The sequence below is a fragment of the Schistocerca serialis genome, chromosome 12 (assembly GCF_023864345.2).
Source record: "Schistocerca serialis cubense isolate TAMUIC-IGC-003099 chromosome 12, iqSchSeri2.2, whole genome shotgun sequence".
NCBI lineage: Eukaryota > Metazoa > Arthropoda > Insecta > Orthoptera > Acrididae > Schistocerca > Schistocerca serialis.
In genome coordinates, this window is record NC_064649.1 from 102,159,792 (window position 1) to 102,174,966 (window position 15,175).

Sequence of the window (15,175 nt, forward strand, 5' to 3'; positions counted from 1 at the left end):
AAGCCTGGCAAAAGGACGTCCTACATGACATTAGCAGGTACCCCATGACTTTTGTCACCTCAGTGTTTAATCAGAAATCCACTATACAGCATGTTATAATAAGCACACGGTATGGAGTATTGGTCACCCTAAAAAACTATTACGCTGTTATCGTGTAACGCCCAGCGCCTCTATCCTTGGTAATAGCCTGAAACCACTCACTCACGAGTGGATTCCACAGAGCTACCAAATTGCCCGGATGCAACACTTCTGCGTTTTGTCTCGTGTTCAAACTACTGCTGTAAGTTTCCTAAGCGATTAGGACCGGGTGACTTAGTACGCATACCCGGAAGTATGACATGATGCCACAGTGTTCGGGAAATTTGGAACACGTGTGCAGCCCTATGAGGACGGGCGCTGACGTCTTCGAAGACAGGACCGTCCACAGTATACCCAAAATGATCACGTAAAACGCAGAACAAAACTTGATCAGGCAGAACATTGCAATAAACATCCTGAGTTACGTTGGTGATGAACTGATTGTGTGTTCCCAACGTGCTCTCAATTTTCGGTAATTCAAGTGCTCGGTGACAATGCCATACAAAACATTACGAGAAACATTAGGAAAGTCATCCCGCAAGGAGGAAATCGTAAAGAGTCTGTTTTTTTCACATTATTGTCCATTTCCTGCACTTTTTCATTAACGACCGAAGGACGCCCACTCCATTGTTCATCATGCACATTTATGCGGCCATCTTTCAATGCTCTCACCAACTTTCTTACCATTCCATCACTCACAATGTTTTCTCCGTAAACTGCACAGATCTCATGATGAATATCGATCGCTTTTAGGCCTTTAGCACTAAGAAATCTTATAACAGCCCGTACTTCACAGTCGGCGGGACTCACGATTATCGGAGGCATTGTAAACATTCAGTACACAACGTAAACAAGGAAGAATCAGACTGTAATGGCGTCAGTTCGTGGATTAAGATACAGGCTTTCATGTAAAAATAAAATTGAGATATCTTAGCGCGTCTTTTTTTTAATTTCAAAACGGTATTTACTTAAAAAACACGCCTCGTATATGGTAACTGTGTCTCCATTTGCTAACACTTCCTGTCTCTCCTTTTCTTAAAGAGTGTACTTTTGGTTTACTGGTATGCCCAATGGCTTCTCCGTGATGTAAGCAACGTAATAGTATATCCTGATACAGTCTTGATGCTCAGCCAACTGCTGAACTTCTCAAGCTTTCCCAGCATGTTGGCTACAACATTAATATATCGCGGGTGCTTTGTGTTGCTTAAAAACATCATAGAGTAATACCCAAGCCTTCTTCGTAGTTACAGTAATTTTTGATTCACAGCTGGACACGAACATTCTTCCATGACAGGTAGAACAAACACGCCTTCTTCTCCTCATGTCGCACCTGACACGTAAGGGGATTTTTCGCATATACACTTCAAAAATTCATCATAATTTGTAAAAGCTTACTTGAACTGCTTCGTTAGGGACAACTTAATATGCAGAGATGATGATAGTAATTTTAGGGTTCCGTGTCTCAATCTGCAAAACTGAAACTGTTATAGGATTGCTTCGTTATTTGTCTGTCTGTCTGTCTGTCTGTCCGACTGTTAAGAACAGTTTGTCCCTGGAACGAATAGACGCATGAAGTTCAGTATTGTGAGACATATTACGGTCTATGGTCTCTTGGAGCTATAAAAATTTCAAGCTTTTAAGTCAATTCAATCGAATGATACGGTCATTTATGTCACGTATTTTGATACTCTAAAACTTATAGGGTGCTTCCCGTTGACACAGAATCACGAAATTCAGCGAGAAGCAAGGTTTCACAGTACACGTGAGGTAAATAATCTGAAACTTATTAAATTGTCATTATATCACGTAAAAATATCTTTTGCCATTTGAAGGTAGATTGCATTAACCATCCCTCAAAAGCATAATAGGCGAACATTACTGCAAGCAAACATAAATTGTTAGTTGAAGTCATGTTTTAGTAACTCAAAAATGTTTTGTCGAATTTTCTCTCCCCATAAATGTAACATGAGGTTACTTGCATGTTCGGACTAGTCAGATTTTGATATGGTCTCGGAATTTCCAGGACCAGTGTCTATATCAGTAACAGGCAGAAATCGTCGAGATTCTCGATTTCCGAGATGTGTGAACTGTCTGTAGACATAATTAAGTTCGCGCGGAACTCTCAGTGTGTGACTTCTGCTCGCAATTGGCCATTTTTTCTAATGCTCTCACTTTTATTTACATATCCCGCACCTAGCGAACAAAAGTGTAGTCAGCAAAGAGATACGATTTACTGTCATTATCAACAGTTGGGAAGTTGATCGAATGATTACACGCAGCTTTGCTTGAGTGGGGACATGAAATCCTGAATAAACCACTGGTTTCGTTTTATCAGCTATCACGGGTCCTTATGGAAATAGTCCACTCATAATTTACCATCAGCAACGATTGTTAACAAATAATTTTAACTTTTTTTTAGGGTCAACGAGGTTCTTAGCCAAAATGTTCTCCTCGCTACTCTTGAGAGATATTCTCGGTGGCTAGTTTATTCTGGACCAATTTTGATCCTTTGTCCTATCACATTGACACAAGAAAAAGGGTACTTTGCAATGCGACAGAAATGATGCATGAAACACATATCACAAAATTACCTAAAATGCAATTCTTAAATATCGAGAGTTAATTGCAAAAAAAAAAGAGTGATATCTTTTTTCTTGGAGTATTAGGACTGAACAGCAACGTTCATTAAAAACTGTTTAATCGTTGCCCTGTGTAATCAAAAACCTGCACGTCGTTTATAACAAAAAGTTTTGTTACACTGACTGTTCTCGTAGGTGGGTAACAAACTACTTTAAAAAAATACATCACCACGCACCCAGTACTGTTTAAGGTAAGATAATCCACAGCCACGAAGCTCAGAAGCCTGTAAAATGGATAATTTAATGTCAATAGAAAATTATTTGCATTAGCAGTTTTATTTGGTGAGCAGACGTGTGGTCGTTGCTCGCTTTTCAGAAGCTCGACCTCCGGCTAATAATATCGGTTCCCACCCTTGGCGTACATCTTCACGCCACTTAGACCGTAGACCTCGCACGACAACATTTTTAAAATAAAAAATGTACTCTGAGATATACGGTCTTTGATGGACTGAGAAAAAGCTTTTGGAGAAAAATGAAAAAAATAAGAAGCCTTTTAACTGTCCAGATAAAGAGAAATAGACTGAAAGTACATCACACTGACCTGGGATGTGTTTTTTCATACCCCACGCACCAGCTACAATTTTCTATTTTCTACTGTGTCTGTATTATCATCACATCCATGTCTTTTCACACTATCAACTGATTTAGATATTATCAACTGAAGGCAAAGTGATTTAGATGTGCCATTTTAAATGGCTTACTCTGAAACCGACGTGTAACACACATTATATACATCGCACAGTGCTGTGTTATTAGAAGTTTATAGGCCAGTCCGTATTACGTATTACATTACAGCGGTAGTGTTATTCAAATCAACTTTGATTCTATCACGAACCGTTGTGATCATAGATTATACGAAAAGAGAGCAACATAGCAGATTTCCATCAGCTTTTCTTACTCTCGCAAATCTAGATTTCGGCTGTAAATAGCCATCTTCAGTGCATTTTCGTTACAATTCAACAGACTCGCGGCAGTTCATATCACCACATGTTCTTGCAGGTGTACACGCAGACGGTCCTTGGGAACTCTTGACTTTTCATAACAGAGTCATATCCGTAGACCTAAGTTTCATCTCCAATTACAATTTTTGGACATAAAGTTCCGACATGAATGAAAACTATCCTTCAGCTCTGTGCAAACTGACACACGATTTTCCTTCTGTTCAGCACTCAAAAGATTGGGAACAAATTTTGCATTCTCATGTGTAAATTACCGGTTAAAATTCTACGCATAAACCTGTATGAGATGCTAAATTTTTCTGTAAGCTCTCCAATAGTTATTCGCCTGTTTGAAAGAACAATTTTGGCCATTTTTTGCACGTTTTATTCTGTTTTAGAGGTCAATGGATGTCCCATACGTTGCACGTCTTCTACCGACTCATTGCAGCTTTTAAATCGTCCGTATCACTTGTAAGCAGTCTTCAGAGTTACACCATTGTCATCACAGACCAATTTCAAAATTTCGAGAGTTTCTTTGGCACCTATTTCTAACTAGAAACAGAAATAAACGTTCACGCGTTGGTCGAAATCCACGATGCGCCACAGACACCATAAACACACCCTCACTCTAGCGTCTCTGGACGCTGACTGACAAGTCAGAGCGTGTTCCGTCTTGACACTGCCTGTCTCATCGGATCAGCTTGTTAGGCAAATTATGAGGAATGGTTGCAGAGTCACCAGTTGCTGCTAGAAAGTATAATTAGTCATATTTCTTTTTGTCACACCTCGAATATCACGGGTTCACATATTAAAATATTGTAGTTTTCTAAACTGAGACCAAACAAATTTGTCTATTACAATGCAATTCGTGTGGGTCGGTGGCTCAATGGTGAAACGCCAGACAATAAACTCAAAAACCTGGTGTTTGACCCCTGATCATTCCTACGATTTTGATCTGTAACTTATCACTTCTTTGTTGATGTGAAAAATGTCGAATTACACTTTGGTTCGCAACTGACGTTAAGACTGTAGCTAGCTCGGTAAGTCAGTTCGAAGGTCGAAGGAAGACAACGGCGTGTACCAACTCCAACAGCGCCGCGTCTTGTACAGCACTGTGGTGTTCAAAACTATCTTCGGAATCATGACTGCTTTACTATAGTAATTTCGTCCCATAATCACGCCAGTTATACAGGGTTTGTTTCCGCTTTTATTAGGTACCTCTATTACCGAAGTTCATATTCTCATTGATTATTTATTCTCTGCCTCGTGATGACTGGGTGTTGTGTGATGTCCTTAGGTAAGTTAGGTTTAAGTAGTTCTAAGTTCTAGGGGACTGATGACCATAGATGTTCAGTCCCATAGTGCTCAGAGCCATTTGAACCATTTTTGATTATTTATTACTGCTAATGAACACGAAGACTCTAACATAACTCTGCCTCTTGTAGACTCGGCTGGCGTTAAATGTACTTTATTCTGGTTCGCCTAAATCTCGCTCACCTTTTAAGAGCATTAACGACGTTCCAGGTGACGTATATTCCTTACGACTCGTTAGTATGACAATAACAACGGTATAGGATTGTTTTCTCTCCCTCCTTTCCTGTTAACTTCTAACTATATGGCCTGATAATGAAAGTCTGTCGTCATGTTTTTTGACCCTTCTGTCACGTTTACTGATCTGAAGCTGTCTGCAACAAGTTGCAAAACTGGATGTTAAGGTTTTTGTTAATTGTTTTAAAGACGAAATGAAAATTTTTTTATCTATATCTTCCAACATCCATATTGCAGCACTCCGTTCCTATCCTGTATCAAGCTCCGTAAAAATGTCTAATATTCCATACAAAATACTTCCTGATATTTTGAAAAATTGGGTCACGAATCAGCTTTCAACTTCTTAGGCCAGCTTTCGGTGACACCATTAAGTTTTCCTACTGAAGGGTCTCTGTATGAGCCTCCTCTTAAGATTTTATTGAAGTTCACCACATCTCTATGTCTGTCAGCCCAGTTTACTGTGCAATTAGTATAAGGGCTATTCAGAAAGTACGGAACGATCGCTTGCGAAATGAAAATCATAGTGAAAACACGACGAAGCTTTGCACAGAGGTATTAGGCATGTCGATCGCGTCACGTCAGTCTTTCCAGCTCTGAGCACACAGCGAGCATATAAAGATGCCTACAACAACAGAGTCTCCAGCCAAGTATGGGTGGCTGCCGGCAGATTTCGCCTGAGGCCATGCAGTCCACATAACATACCTGTCGTATGGTTCCGTCTTCATGACAGTTCTCGGCCGCACACACTGCAGGGGCAATGGGGAAGCTCCTGCAGCGTTTTTGATGGGAAGTCTTTGATCACCCATCATACAGCCCATACTTGGCTCACAGGAACCGCTGACTACGACGACAACTTTCTGGCAGAGACTATAAGCTTCAATCCAGGGTAGAAAGTTGTAGGAAAGAACAGGAAGCTACCCTCTGTGATAAGGATATTGGAAAGTTGGTACCACGTAACGACGGATTTCTAAGTTGGAGCGTCCACTATGTAAGACGTAGCTGGAAGGTGTAGCTAACTGTTGCAAATAAAACAGATTTGATTTTCACTGTGCTTTCCATTTCGCAGCCGATGTTTTCGTATAGCCCTCACAAATTTCCTCTTCCATAAAAAGAGTGAGCAGCTGAGTTCGTTCATAAAAGCCGCATTTTTTCGTATTTTATACTAAGCTTGTATGCTAACTGGATACTTCAGATGCGCTTGTGCACAGACGATTAACTTTTGCTACTTCTCTGAGTCCCACAGTATGTTTACTAAGCCTCAGTTTCGTATTCTACTGTACCCATCCTTTCTTTTACCTCGTGGAAATAATAAATGAGAGTGTGTGTGTGTGTGTGTGTGTGTGTGTGTGTGTGTGTGTGTGTGTGTGTGTGTGTGTGTATGTCTGTGGGTGTGTATGTGTGGGTGTGTGTGTGTGTGTGTGTGGGTGGGTGTGTGGGGTAGTAGTAGTAGTAGTAGTAGTAGTAGTATGCTGCTACAACAGTATTGCCAACTAGTAAAAGCTTTGTTGGTAACAGGTTACTGTTTATTTTCGTCGAACCCATTGTGTAGGCTGGCTCTCTAGTCACTTCCATTGGCGGGATATACCCTGGTTTCGTCAGGGGAGCCCATCACTGACCGCTGGGAGCTTGGCAAGATCGGTTGCTTATAAGAGCTTCTCCTAGGTAGTTAAGTTATTCTGTGTAAGTTTTCGCTCTAACTAAAGCTCCTAACGCTTTTCTCTGTTAGATTTATTGTCAATTACTTTGTGTGACTCGTTTTATTTGTAATATCGCGAGTGTAGAATACTCTGAAATTTAAGTTATTTCGTAGGTTGCTGTTTGATCCTACTACTCACTTGGACACTTGGAGGTGTGATGAATGGGTAACGATTCAGTGCAGTCAGCTACTCACTTTTATAACAGTGGATGCGTGTGCAATTTAGTAATGCCACTGCAGGTTTGTCATTGAATTTTCAAGCCGTCTTATTCCGTACCTTCAATTGTCCGATTCTTACTTTGTTCATTACCACCACTTACTGGTGTTCATGTTTGAGAGCCTTCAGCTTACTCGTCTTGTTACCATTCTGATAAATTCGGTGCAGTGCTGATCCGTTTATTCTGAAATTCCTGTTTGTACAATACTTACTTCCGTTTCGTTACCCCCCACGGCCTCGTGCTCTGGTTTAAGACCTTTCCGTGCTGTAGCTCCCAAATCTTCCTCTTACACTGTATATTTATGTTAAATGTGTTTCTTAGCTCATGTTTTGATCTCCGTTCGTGTAGCTCAGCGAAAACTTTACAAATTCATTCCGTGCGTTAAAATCGAGCGAGCAGCATCTCTTTGCTAGCCACGTGTAGTCACGGTGCAGGGTCTTTGTTCTTTTCGTTTCTCCACTGTGTAAACCTCGGTGTTAAGTGCGTGTGTGGTTAACCCATCCTTTGATTATTCCCGTTCCATAAACGGAGAGTTTAGTAGCGGGCTCAGAACCAAAGTTTACGATTAATCAAGTATGAGACTTAATACAAAGGGTGGTCCATTGATAGTGACCGGGCCAAATATATCACGAAATAAGCATCAAACGAAAAAACTACAAAGAACGAAACGCGTCTAGCTTGAAGTGGGAAACCGGATGGCGCTATGGTTGGCCCGGTAGATGGCACTGCCATAGGCCAAACGGGTATCAACTGCGTTTTTATAAATAGGATCCCCCACTTTTTATTAAGTATTCGTGCAGTACGTAAAGAAATATGAATGTTTTAGTTGGACCACATTTTTCGCTTTGTGATAGATGGCACTGTAATAGTCACAAACGTATAAGTACGTGGTATCACGTAACATTCCGCCAGTGCGGACGTTATTTGCTTCGTGATACATTACCCGTGTTAAAATGAACCGTTTACCAATTGCGGAAAAGGTCGATATCGTGTTGATGTATGGCTATTGTGATCAAAATGCCCAACGGGCGTGTGCTATGTATGCTGCTCGGTATCCTGGACGATATCATCCATGTGCCCTCACCGTTCGACGGATAGTTACGTTACTTACGGAAACAGGAAGTGTTCAGCCTTATGTGAAACGTCAACCACGACCTGCAACAAATGATGATGCCCTCGTAGGTATTTTAGCTGCTGTCGCGGCTAATCCGCAAATCAGTACCAGACAAATTGCGCGAGCATCGGGAATCCAAAAAACGTCGGTGTTGAGAATGCTACATCAACATCGATTGCACTCGTACCATATTTCTATGCACGAGGAATTGCATGACGACGTCTTTAAACGTCGTGTACAGTTCTGCCACTGGGCACAAGAGAAATTACGGGACGATGACAGATTTTTTGCTCGCGTTCTATTTAGCGACGAAGCGTGATTCACCAACAGCGGTAACGTAAACCGGCATAATATGCACTATTGCGCAACGGAAAATCCACGATGGCTGCGACAAGTGGAACATCAGCGACCTTGGCGGGTTAATGTATGGTGCGGCATTATGTGAGGAAGGATAATTGGCCCCCGTTTTACCGATGGCAATCTAAATGGTGCAATGTATGCCGATTTCCTACATAATGTTCTACCGATGTTACCACAAGATGTTTCACTGCATGACAGAATGGCGATGTACTTCCAACATGATGGATGTGCGGCACATAGCTCGCGTGCGGTTGAAGCGGTATTGAATAGCATATTTCATGACAGGTGGATTGGTCGTCGAAGCACCATACCGTGGTCCCCACGTTCACCGGATCTGACGTCCCGGGATTTATTTCTGTGGGGAAAGTCGAAGGATATTTGCTATCGTGATCCACCGACAACGCCTGACAACATGCGTTAGCGCATTGTCAACGCATGTGCGAACATTACGGAAGGCGAACTACTCACTGTTGAGAGGAATGTCGTTACACGTATTGCCAAGTGCATTGCGGTTGACGGGACACATTTTGAGCATTTATTGCATTAATGTGGTATTTACAGGTAATCAGGCTGTAACAGCATGTGTTCTCAGAAATGATAAGTTCACTCAGGTACATGTATCACATTGGAGCAACCGAAAAAAATGTTCAAACGTACCTACGGTTCTGTATTTTAATTTAAGAAACCTACCTGTTACCAACTGTTCGTCTAAAATTGTGAGCCATATGTTGGTGACTATTACAGCGCCATCTATCACAAAGCGGAAAAAGTGGTCCAACTCATATTTCTTCACGTACTACACGAATATACAATATAAAATAGGGGCTCCTATTTTAAAAAACGCAGTTGACCCATGGTAGCGCCATCTGGTTTCCCCTTTCAAGCTAGACAAGTTTTGTTCTTTGTATTTTTTTTCGTTTGACGCTTATTTCTTGAGATATTTGACACGATTACGATCAATGGACCACCCTGTATATCTGGCACCAGCAATGGTGACATTTTGTTATGTTCACGAGTGTTTTAGTTAAATATCGAAGTCAGTAATTGTTCATTCTCAGCCAGAAATATGGTGAGGCTTCCCACAACTGAAATTCATCCCACACCTCATCCACCTCTGATACAGGCCGCATCCTACAGCACTTCATTGCGCAGGGAATGAATACAGGTCATTGTTTTTCCATCAGTCATGAATTATTGAATTGGCTCAAGGTTAGACAGATTGAATCTTACATTCTTAAATGTTTGCCCTTAACCACAAAACCGTAGCCAAGACTATTCTCAGGCTGCAGCCTTAGAACCAGTACAGCAACCTTTTACTAAGAGGCCGAAAGCTGGTAATTTAACAGAACATTAAGATGTTTTTCCTATTTAATATTATCATGTTCTGCGGAGCACCGACGGAAAATCCAGTTAATGGTATAATATTTCGCCAATGGATGTAGATGTAAATGATGGGCACATGGCGGTAAGCCGGGATTCGAACATATAAACACATGCTGGACAGAGTACCGAAATTCGAACTGCATTAAGTTAGTGAGGCAACTGACAGCGGTAACGGACTGCGGTGAAACAATACTGCGAGAGAAGCAACGAGTCTCCAACTAATCAGAGACCACAAAACCGCCATTTGCAAGATAGCTGCCAGTGAGTGGCTACGAACTGCCAGCCACTTCGGTATTAAGTATTGTCCTACTTTTGTGCTAGGTAGTATAAATCTATTTGAAATGTAAAACTTCCGATTAGTCACCGTTTATAAATGGGCTTCTAGGCCTGTTCAAGCATATTCGACTGCGCAGTGTTGGGGTATGTGGTATACGCTATGATGGTCTTGATGATTTAAGACGTGATTCTGATGCACCAGTATGGTCCAAGATGGACAGGTCGATCACAACCTGTATCTCGGGCGCCAGGATCACCTGACTTCAGTCCTCTGATTTTTTTATTTTTTTTTTTGTCTCAGGACATCTCAGCTGTATAGTGCACAACACTCACGTTGATGGAGTTGAAGTAGAGCAGCGAATTGTAGAGTCGTGTAAAGCTTAACGAGATGGTCCGGCGGCTCTGAAAGAATACGTGGCTCACCGCACAGACGGGTGTAGTACTTCATCCAAATGTGACCACGGCAATTGGAATGCCTCCTTCAACATGTTCGAGTGTACAGTAAACTGTAATATGCAACCAGCTGAAGCAGTATTTTATTCCTCGTTAAGACAGGCCATTAGATGGGGTCGTAGTCGGAAAGTTCGCATCTCGGACACATTCACAGTAATTAGGACAATGCGGAGTGAGTGCAAATAGTTATTTTTAAGTAACTACGCTAGATATAACTGTACGGTTTGTTGCAAATGATAGCGTAACTCGCAGAATTTTATCTTCTAGATGTGCTCTGACAGCTCAGATACAAGGATTACAACCACAGCTAGTGTTTCAGCAAGACAGTCCGCTGCCGCACCGGAGGTTATTTGTTAGTCATTTCTTGGATGGAACCGCTGAGAACACACAGATCGGTAGAGACGACCCAACACGTTCACCAAACGTAACTTCTCTTCATTTGTATTGTGGGACTACGTTAAGGATAAAATGTTCAGTTCACCGGTTTCTGATGTATTCGTGCCGTAGGAGTTTGCACGAGCTGCCGTAGACACGGTCGCCGGAGATTGGTTGGTTGGTTTGTGGGATTAAAGGGACCAGGTCGCCGGAGACATGTTGACAAAGACGTGGAGAGAATTTGAGTATCGTCCAAACGTTTCACAGGCAACAAACCGAGCACGTGTGGAAGTGTATACATAAAAAAAAACTTTATGAGTCAACCAACCATTTACAACAAGCCACACAGCTGTATCCAGCATAGTTCTTTAGAAATAATAACTCTAAATCAAGTAAAGCTCTTAGGCGCACCCAGTATTTCATAACGAAGTCAGTCACGGGTCATAAAAACAGATTGCCGGATATCCCGCAAACGGCGGACTCTTGTTTACTGCTTCTATCATCCTGTCATCCGTGTCAGTTTTCGCTGTTGCTTATGGCATACCGTGAGTTACGGTGGAACCGTCGTTGTAATTTTAATTATACGTACACACAATGACACAAATTATTCGTCGTTTCGCCTATCAGTATCACTTTATGAGAACTGTCGTTTTAGATATGTTCGACCGTAGTTGACAGCTGAAAAAGCGGTCGCACTTGTACCGTTCGACGGCGTCACTTTGTTCGCACAGGAGTTTTATTGTCGCCGCTTTCAGAGGAGACGTTTCTGCAGGTGAGCGCGCATCCTCAGTCAGTGTTAGTGGCAGGGGCGGCCCGCTGACCTTGACCTCCCGGGACCACTCCTGGAAATACTCCATCCCCATGGCTGGCTGCGGTGACGGAGAGGTGGCTCCTATCCCACTGGCGAGTGTTCCGGTGCCCAGCGACGGCGAGGAACTGAGGCGTCGCGCCGGCGTCGCGACGCGGGGCGTCCAGCGCCCCTCCCCCCCTCCAGAGGGGGGGCTAGGGGGGGCTCGCCCCCGCGATATGCGCCCCGCTCGCGGATTCTTCGGCGCTATGAGCGCCTGGCAGCGGCACAGAGGAGCACCTCGGCAGCCGGCCCATTTATTCTGGTGTGCAAAGCGACTGTCCGCCACTTTGTCTCCGTCCGTGGCCGAGTACCGCCACATCTGGCCCACACCGCTGTCCCCTGCACACAGCGCCAGCCGGCACCTGACATGCCGTGACGCGGCGAGCTGACCAGAACTACACTACTGGCCATTAAAATTGCTACATCAAGAATAAATGCAGATGATAAACGGATATTCATTGGACAAATATATTACACTAGAACTGACATGTCATATCACGCAATTTGGGTGTACAGATCCTGAGAAATCAGTACCCAGAACAACCACCTCCGGCCGTAATAACGGCCTTGATACGCCTGGCCATTGAGTCAAACAGAGCTTGGGTGGCGTGTACAGGTACAGCTGCCCATGCAGCTTCAATATGATACCACAGTTCATCAGGAGTAGTGACTGCCGTATTGTGACGATCCAGTTGCTCGGGCACCCTTGACCAGACGTTTTCAGTTGGTGAGAGATCTGAAGAATGTTCTGGCCAGGGCAGCAGTCGAACATTTTCTGTATCCAGAAAGGCCCGTACAGGACCTGCGACATGCGGTCGTGTATTATCATGCTGAAATGTAGGGTTTCGAGGGATCGAATGAAGAGTAGATCGCCGGCCGCGGTGGTCTCGCGGTTCTAGGCGCGCAGTCCGGAACCGTGCGACTGCTACGGTCGCAGGTTCGAATCCTGCCTTGGGCATGGATGTGTGTGATGTCCTTAGGTTAGTTAGGTTTAAGTAGTTCTAAGTTCTAGGGGACTGATGACCACAGCAGTTGAGTCCCATAGCGCTCAGAGCCATTTGAACCATTTTGAAGAGTAGATCCACGGGTCGTAACACATCTGAAATGTAACGTCCACTGTTCAAAGTGTCGTCAATCCGAACAAGAGGTGACCGAGACGTGTAACCAATGGCACCCCATACCATCACGCCTGTTGATACGCCAGTATGGCGATGACGAATACAGGCTTCCGATGTACGTTCACCGCGATGTCGCCAAACACGGATGCGACCATCACGATGCTGTAAACAGAACCTAGATTCATCCGAAAAACTGACGTTCTGCCATTCGTGCACCCAGGTTCGTCGTTGAGTACACCATCGCAGGCGCTCATGTCTGTGATGCAGCGTCAAGGGTAACCACAGCCACGGTCTCCGAGCTGATAGTCCGTGCTGCTGCAAACGTCGTCTAGCTGTTCGTGCAGATGGTTGTTGACCTGCTTACGTCCCCATCTGTTGACTCAGGGATCGAGACATGGCTGCACGATCCGTTACAGCCGTGCGGATAAGATGCCTGTCATCTCGACTGCTAGTGATACGAGGCCGTTGGGATCCAGCACGCCGTTCCGTATTACCCTCCTGAACCCACCGATTCTATATTCTGCTAACAGTCGTTGGATCTCGACCAACGTGAGCAGCAATGTCGCGATACGATAAACCGCAATCGCGATAGGCTACAATCCGACCTTTATCAAAGTCGGAAACGTGATGGTACGCATATCTCCTCCTTACGCGAGGCATCGCAACATCGTTTCACCAGGCAACGCCAGTCAACTGCTGTTTGTGTATGAGAAATCGGTTGGAAACTTTCCTCATGTCAGCACGTTGTAGGTATCGCCACCGGCGCCAAACTTGTGTGAATGCTCTGAAATGCTAATCATTTGCATATCACAGGATCTTCATCCTGTCGGTTAAATTTCGCGTCTGTACCACGTCATCTCCGTGGTGTAGCAAGTTTAAGGGCCAGTAGTGTACAACAAACGTCGCTTCGCGCCAGGCGTCAGCTGGACGAAAGACGACATCACCTTCCAACGGAACTCTGTTCATACTAGAAGTAGTGTAAAGTCAGTACTCAATGGTGATAGTGATGTTATAGATTGCAGAATAATGTACACACTTTTTGAAGAATAATTGGAAGAATCATTGGTGCTACCTGTCCTTGAAAGAAGCATTGGTGCTACCTGTACACTGACCGCAGGGACATCAGATCTATTCTCCTACCGCAATTGTTTCAATTGCCACAAATAATTAAGAAATCAATGAATGAACGGGGAAAGCTGTAGACATGTGAAAGACAGCAGTTTTCAAACAATCCAACTACATTCTAGGACAAAAAAGAAGGCGGTGCGCCCTGAACGAATTAGGCGAATGGTAGGTGTGACGTACATGTACAGACAAACAAATGATCACCATTTCCGAAAACTTGTGTGATTTATTCAAGAAAAAGGGATTCAGAAACTGAACAAATCACTACATCTACATCCATACTCCGCAAGCTACGTGACGGTGTGTGGCGGAGGGTACCTTGAGTACCTCTACCTGTTCTCCCTTCTATTCCAGTCTCGTACTGTTCGTGGAAAGAAAGATTGTCGGTATGCCTCTGTGTGGGCTCTACCCTCTCTTATTTTATCCTCATGGCCTCTTCGCGGTGAAGGTATGTTCTCGAAACTTCAACAAAAGCCCTTACAGAGCTACTGAGCGTCTCTACTGCAGAGTCTTCCACTGGAGTTTAACTACCATCTCCGCAACGCTTTCGCGATTACTAAATGATCCTGTAACGTAGCGCGCTGCTATCCGTAGGATTTTCTCTATCTCTTCTATCAACCCTATCTGGTACGGATCCCACACTGCTGAGCAGTAATCAAGCAGTGGGCGAACGAGTGCACTGTAAGCTACTTCCTTTGTTTTCGGATTGCATTTCCTTAGGATTCTTCCAATGAATCTCAGTCTGTCATCTGCTTTACCGACGATTAATTTTATATGGTCATTCCATTTTAAATCACTCCTAATGCCTACTCCCAGATAATTTATGGAATTAACTGCCTCCAATTGCTGACCTGCTATATTGTAGCTAAATGATAAAGGATCTTTCTTTCTATGTGTTCGCAGCACATTACGCTTGTCTACATTGAGATTCAACTGCCATTCCCTGCACCATGCCTCAATTCGTTACAGATCCTACTGCATTTCAGTACAATTTTCCGTTGTTA

At 43.6% G+C, this 15,175-nt stretch overlaps 1 protein-coding gene across 5 annotated transcripts in view; it reads right to left on the bottom strand.

Annotated features, from left to right (window-relative positions):
* The window catches only part of LOC126428283 (tropomodulin), a 388,068-nt gene extending 376,016 nt beyond the window's left edge, over nt 1-12,052 (bottom strand). For all 5 annotated transcript variants that reach the window (XR_007576810.1, XR_007576809.1, XM_050090197.1 and 2 more), the window contains exon 1: nt 11,900-12,052. Coding sequence is in view for 3 of the 5 variants with exons in the window: in XM_050090197.1 (XP_049946154.1) it covers nt 11,900-11,941 (42 nt within the window). In the remaining 2 variants the exon portion in view is untranslated. The remainder of the gene's footprint in view (nt 1-11,899) is intronic.
* Between the last annotated feature and the right edge of the window lie 3,123 nt (nt 12,053-15,175).